This window comes from Lepidochelys olivacea, assembly GCF_965140295.1.
Source record: "Lepidochelys olivacea isolate rLepOli2 genome assembly, chromosome: 5".
Taxonomy (NCBI): domain Eukaryota; kingdom Metazoa; phylum Chordata; order Testudines; family Cheloniidae; genus Lepidochelys; species Lepidochelys olivacea.
The window spans coordinates 25,153,643-25,166,159 of NC_140415.1; the positions used below are offsets into that span (position 1 = coordinate 25,153,643).

A 12,517-nucleotide genomic window follows, 5' to 3' on the forward strand; every position below is an offset into this window, starting at 1 on the left:
CTGCCACTAGCATCTCCATCCCAGAGGCTAGTGCAGATAAGAAGGCGAAAAAAACACACTCGTGATGAAACGTTCTCTGAGCTCATGCTGTCCACCCAAACTGAAAGATCCCAGCAGAATGCGTGGAGGCAGACAATAGCAGAGTCCAGGAAAGCACAAAATGAACATGAGGACAGGAGGGACACGCGAGAGGACAGGTGGCAGGATCAAGAGGAAAGGTGGTGGCAGCATAATGAGAGGAGGCAGGATGCAATGCTGAGGCTCCTGGAGGATCAAACTGACATGCTCCAGCGTATGGTTGGGGTGCAGGAAAGGCACAGACTGCCACTGCAGCCCCTGCATAACCAATCTGCCCTCCTCCCCAAGTTCCATAGCCTCCTCACCCAGACGCCCAAGAACTTGGAGGGGGGGCCCTCTGGGCACCCAACCACTCCACCCCAGAGGACTGCCCACACAACAGAAAGCTGGCATTCAATAAGTTTTGAAGTGCAGTGTGGCCTTGTCCTTCCCTCCACACCCCCCCTCCCAGGCTACCTTGGCAGTTATCCTCCTATTTGTGTGACAAATTAATAAAGAATGCATGGATTTGAAACAACAATGACTTTATTGTTTCTGCAAGCGGTGATTGAAGGGGGGAGAGGTTCTGCATATACTGCATGATAATGCGCAAGGTGTTTAGAATGCTCGTAACTGCCACAGTGATCTGAGCGGGCTCCATGCTTGCCATGGTATGGTGTCGTCTGCAGGAGAGCAGAGTTGCAAGGGAAGCGGTGGTTGGATGACCAGTTTTGCAGACCTACTGCACTGTCTGCTGCCAAGACACAACAGCTGAGCGGGCTGCACGCTTGCCGTGGTATGGTGAGACAAGAGCAGCCAAGCAGAGTTGCAGCGGAAGTGACCCTGCAAGACCACCAGGAGAGCAGGGTGCGAGCGGAAGCAGTGGATGACGATGGTCATATAGAGGACCTGCGAGGTGGATTCATAGCATCAGGAGAGCAGAGTGGCAGCAGAAGAGGTGGATGACGATGACAATTAGCAGTCCTACTGCACTGTCTGCTGAAATCAGTATGGCGCCCGCACGGGAAAAAAGGCGCAAAACAATTGTCTGCCGTTGATTTCCTGGAGGGAGGAGCGACTGTCGACATGTGCCCAAAACCACCTGCGACAATGTTTTTGCCCCATCAGACATTGGGAGCTTAACCCAGAATTCCAATGGGCGGCGGAGACTGCGGGAACTGTGGGATAGCTACTCACAGTGCAACGCTCCGAAAGTCAACGCTAGCCTCGGTACTGTGGACGCCCTCTGCTGACTTAATGCGCTTAGTGCATTAGTGTGGGAACAAACACACAACCGATTGTATAAAATTGCTTTCTAAAAAATCAAGTTCTATAAATTCGAGCTAATTTTGTAGTGTAGACTTACCCTTAGTGAAGACACTACCTATGCTGATCAGAGAGCTTCTCCTATTGGTGCAGGTACTCCACCTGCCCGAGAGGCGTTTGCTATGTCGACAGGCAAAGCCATCCCATTGACATAGCACTGCCTACATCAGGAGTTCAGTCAGTATAACTGCCACACTTTCAGTGACATAGTTAAACTGACATGCGTTTTTAGGATAGACCAGGGCTCAACCTCTAATGGCCAGCTAGTGTCTAAGTGGGTGGGAGGAGATTTCCCCCATGCAAGAGCCTGTCACAATCACAACTGCAATCTCTGTCCGTAGTTGAAGGAAGCATTCCTTGAGCTCCCCCAAACGCCCTCATAGTGCCCCAAAGGGAACAGGGAGGGGTAGAACTAGGAGACAACGCCAGGCACTTGCCCAAAGTTTATCAAAGCACAACTCTCCCTGGGGCACTGTGGGTCTGCAAAGCCCAGCACAGGCACTGATAGGCACTATTGGTTCTAAATATCTATTCAAAAGAAAAACACTCCATAGTGAAAACAAACAACAAAAAAAGTGCCACCATTTCACTATGTCTCACTAGAAAAATAATATAAGTTACAGATATCGCTTTGCGACAGCAGCTAACCAGTAAACACTATTTCCAGCACTAGGCACTTCACGCTGCTGGGGTGAGAAATAAACAAAAAGCCATGTGAGGAAGAAACAAAAAGCCAAAATAGAAGGCGCACACAGAAGTAGAAATACTACATAATACAATGTTTGCCAAATGAACTAGGAAAAACTAAACAGGAAGCTCAAGGCTAGATTCTCAGTCAATGTAAATAGGCATAGCTCCAGTGAAGTTAAATTTACATTAGTTCAGAATCTAATTATTTATTGATAAGCTTCTAACAGACCATAAAAACAATGGAAAATTAAAACAAATGTTAAAAGCTTATTTTTAAAGGTAATTAACTAAATCCTTTAGATTTAATACAAACACTAAGGCAGTGACTTACCTAAAGCCTTTCAAAGCCATCGTCCAGATAATGATTAAGCAAATGACAGATGATAATACAGCCACGAAGATCCAGACAATCACATCCTTCAATTCTATGTCTGGAAAATACAAGCAGGAATGCTTAAATTGCATACAGTCTAGCAGCTAAAAAGTGGGTGATAAAAATGTTGCAAATGGCACCTATCTTTAAAATGGGCCTACCCCCCAAACTCAGTTTTGTGGCTTGAGACCATCTCTACTACATACTGATCTCCTGCATCATATTGGTGCTTGATATTTAGGTGCTTTTCACCTGATGGCACAGCACAGGAAATAAAATGCCTAGGAGAAAAATCCTATAAGAGTAAAAAGTACACAAGGAGGGTAAATTTTGCCACAGCAAGATACACCAACACAGGACAGAGAAGCAAGGGCAGCATCTATGCCATGCATAGATCTGTTTTTGTGAATAGTTTAGTCATTTCATTGTCAAGTCCTGTATAATATAATTAATGAAATGATAGGGAGGGGGCAACTACTGGATGGCTTTGAGAATTTCTAATGGTACACGAAGCTTTATACCTTTAGGCCAGTTCAAATACAACCTCTGTAGGCAGTGACTAAGAACTATTACCATCTGATGTTAATGGCTGTTTGGTGTCTTATACAGTAATCTTCGTGCTGTTCACAATGGACAAGTATCCACATATCAAAACCACCATAATAAAAGGCACTAAACAGCACCCTGGCTGGCAGATTCAGCGGAGTGGCCAATGCTTAAATGGGTAAGGAGAATGAACCACCTTCTTACTCGGAAGTAATCAAGGCTGAGGCAAATTGAGAGCATGGTGTAGGGAATCTGCCACTTCTGCTACCTTAGCAATGTTTTATTTATCCTGTGGGTAATACAGGACTTCAGTCTTCAGGGCTGCTAGTGGGGCAGCTAACTAATGTACTAAATTCACTTCCATTTAAAAATAATTAATAAAAGGAGGATCAAACAACTCACCACTGGGGATTTGAATATAACTTTCTGAGCTCCATTCACTCCATTCTCCATGGTCCGGTTTGCAGTGTACCTGTGCAATGTATTTCTTTCCTGGATTTAAACTAAACAACTTGTATTGTGTTTGTTGTCCAACAAAAATTGTCTGAAGAATAAAGAACACAAAACCCATAAAAACTGAGACCATAAGAACGGCGATACTGGGTCAGACCAATGGTCCATCTAGCCAATATCCTGTCTTCTGACAGCGGCCAATGCCACATACTTCAGAGGGAATGACCATAACAAGGCAATTATTGAACAATTCATCCCCTGTCATCCCATCCCAGTATCTGGTAGTCAGAGACTTCGGGACATCCAGAGCATGGGGTTGCATCCCTGAGGCATTTTGCTATAAAAATTTTAGGCTATTTAGAAAGTTGACAAAGTAATGGGAGTGTAAAATGAACAATACTGAAACTAGATAGCAACATAAGAATTGCAATATGGGTATAGAATAATGGACCATCTATTAAATAGCCATTTATCAGTTTTCTAGTATAATGCTGTGAGAAAGATGGAGGAGATGGTATGATGGGATAAAATGGTTTTGGTAATTAAATATTCATGGTAAATAGGCTCAATGGCCTGTGATGGGCTATTAGATGGGGTGAGATCCGAGTTACCCAGGAAAGAATTTTCTGTAGTATCTGGCTGATGAATCTTGCCCATATGCCCAGGGTTTAGCTGATCGCCATATTTGGGATCGGGAAGGAATTTTCCTCCAGGGCAGATTGGAAGAGGTCCTGGAGGTTTTTCGCCTTCCTCTGTAGCATGGGGCACGGGTCACTTGCTGGAGGATTCTCTGCTCCTTGAAGTCTTTAAACTACGATTTGAGGACTTCAATAGCACAGATATAGGTGTGAGATTTTTTTTTTTGTAGGAGTGGTGGGTGAAATTTTGTGGCCTGCGTTGTGCAGGAGGTCAGACTAGATGATCATAATGGTCCCTTCTGACCTAAATATCTAAAATAAAAAAAAATATCTATGAAAGAATTTTAGCTCTAGTGCAATGTTTAAGTGAAACTATTGTGAAAACACATCAGGACTGGATCTCCCCTTCTCCCAGGTTTTATTTATTTTGGTTTATGAATATGAAAAACAAGGAAGGATCCAGTAGATGATGAAGGTGGTGGGGAAGAGGATGTCCTCTAGTGATGCGGGGAACTCAGTTAAAAAAAATTCATTCTGAGTTTTGCATTTTGAAAATGTGAAACTTGAAAGGGTTTAGAGAATATTGAAAAGAGCAACACAAGCCAACAGAGAGAGGCAGCATTTTGGAGGAGCAATATCTGATGGCGGACCAAAGATGAACTCTGAGCAGAGCTCAAGTGAGTAGCGAAGGCAGAAGAAAGAGTTGTGAGCTTGGAACCCAAACAAAATGTCCCCAGATTTAAGGACAGGAAGAGGTAAAGGCTTGTGCATACACTGTCATTATATAGCCTGCCAATAGAATCTAATGATCATTTGCATGGATGGAAATAGTTTCGGATAATTTTACCAGAGATTGGTACTGAGCTTTCTGTTAGAAATTTTATGTCTGTGGTTTAGAATAGATTATCATGGTGAACAACAACAATCAAACCCATATCTAGAACACGGTTAAACTAGGACTGACAATTTAAAGAGTATGATGATAATACAGTTAATGTACAGTCAAATATTTTTGCCACTGGTTACCACACAGAGGTATCTGAGATACCACTTTATTTTCTTCTCTAGGTGTAGGAAAATACTGCAATCTCTCATATAGCACTATAAGGCAACTTTTGGTAATGCTGAATTTTTGATGGTGTCTGGTGTGTTACATTCATGGATATAATATAATTGACAAGAGAAGACCAGCTAGGAAAATCTTACCTCCCATTCTTCCCCTTCTTCAGGTTTTAGTCGCAACTTATATTCAAGAGTAAGCCACCCAGATTTGACATCAGCCAGTGGAGGTGGATACCATTTCAACAACAGATATGGTTTTCCATCTACTTGTTTTTTTACTTCTAGAGACAGGTTCACAGGAGGGTCTGGCTGAACTGTACAAGGGAGAGATCAGAGATGAAGGGTTTTAATCACCTTTGCCTTGCACCTTGGGAAGTAATTTACACTTCTGCAGGGTGGATGTAAAATGCCATCAATTGATGTAAGAAAAGTGAGTAGAGAATTCTAAATTGGGAGTGTTTTATATTCATCTGCTACCTGCAACTGTCAGGTTTGTTATAACTCTTTCTGTTATTGTGATAAAGGGGATTAATAACCTTTTGGAAATGCACGGTAGCATGAATGCACGAATTCGAAGCAATCAGAATAGTTTATGCATTGAGTTCAATGCATATTTGTAATATTATGGACTGATAACAATTAAAACTGAAAATTATTTTTTGCTGCACTATTGTTTGCTGTGTTACTGTTACCTCTCTCCCTCATAACCTTGAAGAGACAACATAGCTAGTGGGAGTAAAATATAGTAAAAATCTATTGTCATGGAAGTCAGCAGATATATCTCTGAATGCGTAAAAGTAGCAGATTTAAGTGATTAAGTAGGTAATATTTTACATAGCGACCTCTCTCACATAAAATTCAGAAAACCCAAGAGCACAGTCTCCATGTGCATATGCAGTATTTAAAAATAATACCTGAGTCGCTGGCCAGTATAAACATTAAGGCATTCTCTACACTAGCAATAATTGAATCCAAATTCCAGCACCAATCAGCAGCATTGCAGCTGCATCGTTTCAAATGGCTAGTGTAGACAGATTCAGGCATTTTTACCAATATGCCAAAAAAACCTGCACTGAGTAAGTATTCATGACATGGTGGTAAAAATACCATAGCCATGTCTACAGTAGTAGTACTTACACGGTTTCTAGCACCTAGGCAGCTACACCACTTCTGGCAAACTGGTACTAAATTTTTCTAAGATAGATGTACTCTTAAACACTCTTTCCCATGAAATAAACCGAATACTTGCCCAGTTACTTCTCTTAGGCAAAAGCCTGAGAAGAGAATGGGCCTCACACGATGACCCAAAGAGCAACTGACTCAAGCTCTATTGGACCTGATGGGAAAGCAAATTCCAGAGTAGAGGACACTCTCTATTGATAACACCATGACCCCAGACATTCAAATCTAGGGACTGTTAGTGGGAGTATCAACTTGACCTCAGCTTCTGTAGTGGCAGAATTGAAATGGTTTTTGGTGTTTCCCAGGGCTCAACTGAATAGAAATAAAAAACCAAAATATCCCTATGTGCTCCTACATGGGTGCTCATTTCTAAGTAACTAACACTTTTAGACCGTCTCTGGAAATTAAAACTTTGGGATAAACCAAACTCTAAGGAAGGGGTGTACTGCCTTATAATTGTACCAAATGTTTGAAACAGCGGAACATACTGACAGGTTTCAGAGTAACAGCCGTGTTAGTCTGTATTCGCAAAAAGAAAAGGAGTACTTGTGGCACCTTAGAGACGAACCAATTTATTTGAGCATAAGCTTTCGTGAGCTACAGCTCACTTCATCGGATGCATACTGTGGAAAGTGTAGAAGATCTTTTTATACACAGAGACCATGAAACAATACCTCCTCCCACCCCACTCTCCTGCTGGTAATAGCTTATCTAAAGTGATAAGCTTTAGATAAGCTATTACCAGCAGGAGAGTGGGGTGGGAGGAGGTATTGTTTTATGGTCTCTGTGTATAAAAAGATCTTCTACACTTTCCACAGTATGCATCCGATGAAGTGAGCTGTAGCTCACGAAAGCTTATGCTCAAATAAATTGGTTCGTCTCTAAGGTGCCACAAGTACTCCTTTTCTTTTAGCGGAACATACTGTATTTGGTACATGTATGTGTGAAATATGTACGTTTGTTGATACGCGAATAATATCAAATGCCATTTCTGTCCTGTTTTCTACTTCTGGGGCATTCAGGAAATATAGCAGGTAACAGAAACTAAAAAATGGTCAAAGACTTGCATGGAATGTAACCACTCAACTAGAGCTATCTGAATAACCAATTTTCTGTTCAACTGCCAAATGAAAAATTGAAAAAAAAAGTTGTTATAGGTCAACCCAAAATGAAAATGTTTTGAATTTTTTGGTGAAATGAAATGTTGAAAAAAGTTTTGTTTTGGGTTGACCAAAATGTTTTAGCCAACCCAAACTAAATGATTTATTTCAATTTTGAGGTTTTTAAAAGATATTTAATTTTTTTCAAAATAAAATTGAGGGAAATTCAGAAATGAAACATCTGTCTGAAACTAAAAGTCAAAACATTTTGTTTTGGAAATGTTGAAACAAACCATTTTGATATATCCAAGTTTTAAAATATTTTTTCTAACCAAAACAATTTGCAGAAATTGACCTGAATTTGCAAATTGTTTCAGTCAACCCAAATCTGCATTTTTTGGTGAAAAATGGAAAAAAGGAATCTCCATCCTTAGAGGTTTTTAAGGCCTGGCTTGACAAAGCTCTGGCTGGGATGATTTAGTTGGGGTTGGTCCTGCTTTAAGCAGGGGGTTGGACGAGATGACCTCCTGAGGTCTCTTCCAACCCTAATCATCTATGATTCTATGAAAAAAGATTTAGAATGAAAAATTTCATCCAGCTCTTAAAATAACATGGATTAAAATCAGTGCAATTTTAAAAATGTGTTATTTTTGCACACTGGTAGGAGGTTATATACATTTGTCAGAAGTTTTACCTTTGATGCCACATTGCATGGGTATATATTTTTTACACATTAATTACCTGGGTCCTGAACACTGGATCTGAAAGCCCATGCACTTTGGATTAGTTTGCTTCTGGTTCCACTGTTTAAAAAAGCCTTAATGTCTTACCTATGTAAGTCACATCCACATATTGAGGCTCAGAGATGTTACTGCCCATCTTATTGGTTGCCTTTATGGTGATATTATAGATTGCCCAAAGTGAGGTGTGCTTTTTATCAAAGTAACAGGAATTGGGGCCTGCAGTTCTGTAATCTGGACATTCATTGATTGATTTGTCTCTGAAATTAAAGAAACGTAATGATCAGGAAATATACAGAATAAAGCACATGAATTTTACTACTATCACTACTAGTTACTTAAGACTGGATATCACTCACTCATGCTCTGGGGGATGGGAAAAAGGCATAAAATGCTGATCCAGCTCAGGGGAGCAATAAGGCAGGACTCATTCCCAGCATTCAAGCGTGTGCAGTAGGCCCTAGATACTGAGATGATCTGTACACCACGGTCCCCAAAAGGTGTGGTCTATCAACTGTGTATGGGAAGGTTCAGTTGGGTAAATGCTGCACTGGGTTAGCTGGTTCTCTTTCAGAACAACAGCAAAGTGTGTCCCACTGCATGCCACCTGCCTCTGCCAAGTGTCAGCTACTAGGTGGCCTTGGAAAAATCTTTTAACTAGACTACTAAATACTAAATAATTCAAACATTTACTCCCCCCCAAATTCATTTCGTATCTCTGATATACCTTCAACATCTGTTTTGTGCATCTCTCCCCCAAACCCCAAACCTATCCTGTGTCTTTCACACTCTGACCCTCAAAAATCTAGTTTGTGCCTCTCTCTATGTCCGCAGTAATCCATTTATTACTATTCCCAAACTAAGGGTATGTCCACCCTAGATCTGGAAGGTGTAAATTCCAGCTCCAGGAGATGTACCTGCGGCTAGCTAGTGTTCTAAAAATAGAAGTGTAGTCCCAGCAGCGCAAGCAGCAGGAGGAGCTAGCTGCCCCACGTATGTACTTAAAGTATTGATGGGATCATACTTGGGGCAACTAGCTCCTCCTACCATTTCTGCCACCATGGCTACACTTCTATTTTTAGTGCGCTAGCTCGATCAGAGCTAGCATGAGTATGTCTCCTTGAGTTGGAATTTACACCTTCCAGCTCTAGTGTAAACATACCCTAATTAGGGGTAGGGGAGGAGGTCCTTGACTGCAGGAAGTGTGCTCGTTTCCCAGCTCCCCCTAAGAAGCTGGAAGATATGACAGGAAGATGAGCATGTGGGCTCCACGCTTTGTCTCTCACCCTTTGAACTGGTGTCTGCACACTTCCTGAATGAGCCTGCTCTCACCAGACAACTACACACTTCAACATTAAGTTAGCTCATAGCTCAAGCATGAGCAATGCTGGGACAAGCCAAAAGTAGCTCGCTCCTCAGAACTAAACAAAAACATTGAATAACTTTTTATTAAGAAATTTTTGGAGATTGATTCTGGTGCTAGATGCTTTTATCCCTGGAATGGCCTTACCATGATCACATTTTGTGTAGTTCTACCCTACCATTGTCTATGGATCTCTATGCAAAAGACTTGATACGAAGATGTTAATTTTAAAAACAGGTAATTTTGGGTGGCCTTGTGTCTCAGGAGCCCGTTGGCCAAAGGGCCCCAAATCTGTACCACAAACTGTGGCCTGGGCTTTAGAGTGGCATAGCAGTTTTCAAGGCAATCTGGCGAAGACTGTCAGAATGTCCCAGACAGACAAGGTGGGTGAAGTAAAATCTTTTAGTGGACCAACTTCTGTTGGTGAGAGAGACAAGCTTTTGAGTTTACACAGAGCTCTTCTTGTCTCTCTCACCAACAGAAGTTGGTCCACTAAAAGATACCACATCGGTCACCTTGTCTCTCTAATATTCTGGGACCAACAAGGCTACAACAACACTGCATAGAATATTTCAGTGCAGTTTGAAAAAGTGGCTTTAAACAGAAACCCTGCTGCAATCTCAGTTATGAAGCTGCTACTGCTGCTTCCTAATACAATTCATTTGTACAAAAACCTTATATTACTTTTTATTCCCCTGATAATTAACTACAATTTAAGAACAAATGAGAACTCAGATTCTGTAAACGTACATAAGATAAAATAATAGCCACAGAATAACTATCCACAGCGTCTTACCCCTCTTTGCTGTAGAACAGAGTGTAGTTGGTAGGAAGTCCTCCGTCTGAGCCGGGATTCCACCAGCAAGTAAAAGTTTCCTTTTCTGGAGAACGACACCTCAGTAGCTCAGGCTTTCCAGGGGGCTGCCCTGTAGAAATGCATAAATTATCTAGTTAATAAACTTAACTGACATACAGTACACAGAATAACATCAATCCTGAGTTTATGAATTATTGACAGGTATAGGACAGTCAGATTTAGGTATATTTATTGTACAAGAAAAAACATGTTTTCACTTCTACATCAGTAGAGAAGGAACGTCCAGTGGTTAGTACACTAGATTAGGCCTTGGGAAATCCAGGTTGAAGTCTGTGTGGAGCAGGAACTTGGTGTGTGACTTTGGGCAAGTCACTTAGCCACTCTGTGCCTCAGTTCCCTGTATGTAAAAATGGGGATAACAGCCCTGCCCTCCCTCGCAGGGATGTTGTGAGGATAAATACATTAAAGTTTGTGAGAGGCTCAGATACTGTGGTAACGGGGGCCATATAATTTCCTAAGGTATATATACTCTAGATAGGCCTGTCTATCTTCAGATTATTCTACACAAACCACTTTAAAAAAGAGCACTTCAGTTCTCTACTCATCATCCCAAAACTCTGTGTTAAGAAAAACAAAAAACAAATCGGCAAAAGAAGTCTAGCTGATGAAGCTGCATTTTCCTTCCAAGTGTTTCCCCATGTGTGTGGTCTCATCAGTGTTGTCCCTTCTCTCCTGCAGCACCAGACCAGGCTGAGTTGCCTTTAAGGGATAAGAAAAAGGAAGCACTTATGTGTTCCTTGCTTAGTGACCTCATACACGGTTCTTAGAGACCTAAGCTACTTCTCTAATCACAGCCAAAGAAGATTTATTGTGACCTGTTTGGTATCTCACTGATGTTATTAGAGACTCAAACAAACTTACAGCAGGACAAAGGTTAACACATCAATAGCATGATGCTGATTGAAACACTGCACTAAGTCAGACTGTTGTGATTGTGCATGTGAGGTGAATAATGGTCTCAAGCTATTGATAATCTTTTTTTTTTTCAGTTCTTGAGATTGGGACCTTTAATTTTCAATGCTCCAAAGTGCCTAAAAGTCAGTTCTGAAAATAGGACTTAGGTTCCTTAGTCACATGTGAAAATTTTAATCATTACCAACACTCTCCACATCAAGACATGAAAAATATAATTAATAAAACAGCAGTGGTGAGTAATGGTGACAGCATGGCTAAGGAGTTTGGTAACCAGATCTGAGGTCTATCATATTTAGGCCACCAACTAAAATCCACACCAGGTTGGTAAAAAATTGTTACCATATTATGGTGAGTGCAGTTTCGTGCCCTGTCTGAAATGAGCTGATGATTTCAATCCAGTTCCCAGTTAACAAATGTCCAAAGCCTGCCATCACAATGTTATTAAATAGCACCTATAGTTGTCAGTCTCAACAATGAGGCCAAGGACTAATGGACCAGGAAGACTGAACTACCATGTCATACTTGGATATTATCAGGGTTGCACTGCTGCTCTCTCTTCTACTGTACATTTCCTGAGTATAGAGGACATCAGTATTCAGGGCTGCTACATGGGAACATTTCACAAACACTGGAGTCACTGAGATTTTAAAAGGAAATTAACAGAAGGATTGTTGGCCGCTCACCATTGGGAATCTGAATGTAACTTTCTGAGCTCCATTCACTCCATTCTCCATGGTCTAGCATGCAGTGAACCTGTACAATGTATTTCAATCCAGGATGTAATTTAAACGCCTTATAATATGCTTGCTGTCCAACAAAAATAGTCTGGAGAGGAATCAAAAATATAGAAACCATAAGGAACTGGGGCATTTTTCTATATAAATCATAAAGTGAAATCCTGGCTCCATTAAAGTCAATATGAGTTTTGCCACTGACTTCAGTGGGAGTAGGATTTCACCCACAGACTTTAAAGAATGGACACTACAAAGAAGTAAGGGTGAAATCCTGACCCATTGAAGTCAATGACAAATCTCCCTTCAATGAGACCAAGATTTCTCCAGGAGTCTAGAACATATGGCTTATTTTAGATTTCTGAGGGCCAGTTTAGTTTTCACTCATTCCAATATTAGCAACTCCACTTCAGATGTGAGAGCAAGAGAAATATAGCCCTGCTGCCCACGGAGCCAGCTTTTCA

At 41.2% G+C, this 12,517-nt stretch overlaps 1 protein-coding gene across 13 annotated transcripts in view; it reads right to left on the bottom strand.

Moving 5' to 3' along the window:
- PRLR (prolactin receptor) overlaps positions 1-12,517 on the bottom strand; it is a 318,467-nt gene that overhangs the window by 5,520 nt on the left and 300,430 nt on the right. For all 13 annotated transcript variants that reach the window (XM_084628839.1, XM_084628836.1, XM_084628834.1 and 10 more), the window contains 6 exons: positions 12,006-12,147; positions 10,327-10,456; positions 8,258-8,427; positions 5,290-5,459; positions 3,395-3,536; positions 2,405-2,504 (listed from right to left, as the gene is read on the bottom strand). In XM_084628839.1, the coding sequence (XP_084484965.1) occupies positions 2,405-2,504; positions 3,395-3,536; positions 5,290-5,459; positions 8,258-8,427; positions 10,327-10,456; positions 12,006-12,147 (854 nt within the window). The remainder of the gene's footprint in view (positions 1-2,404; positions 2,505-3,394; positions 3,537-5,289; positions 5,460-8,257; positions 8,428-10,326; positions 10,457-12,005; positions 12,148-12,517) is intronic.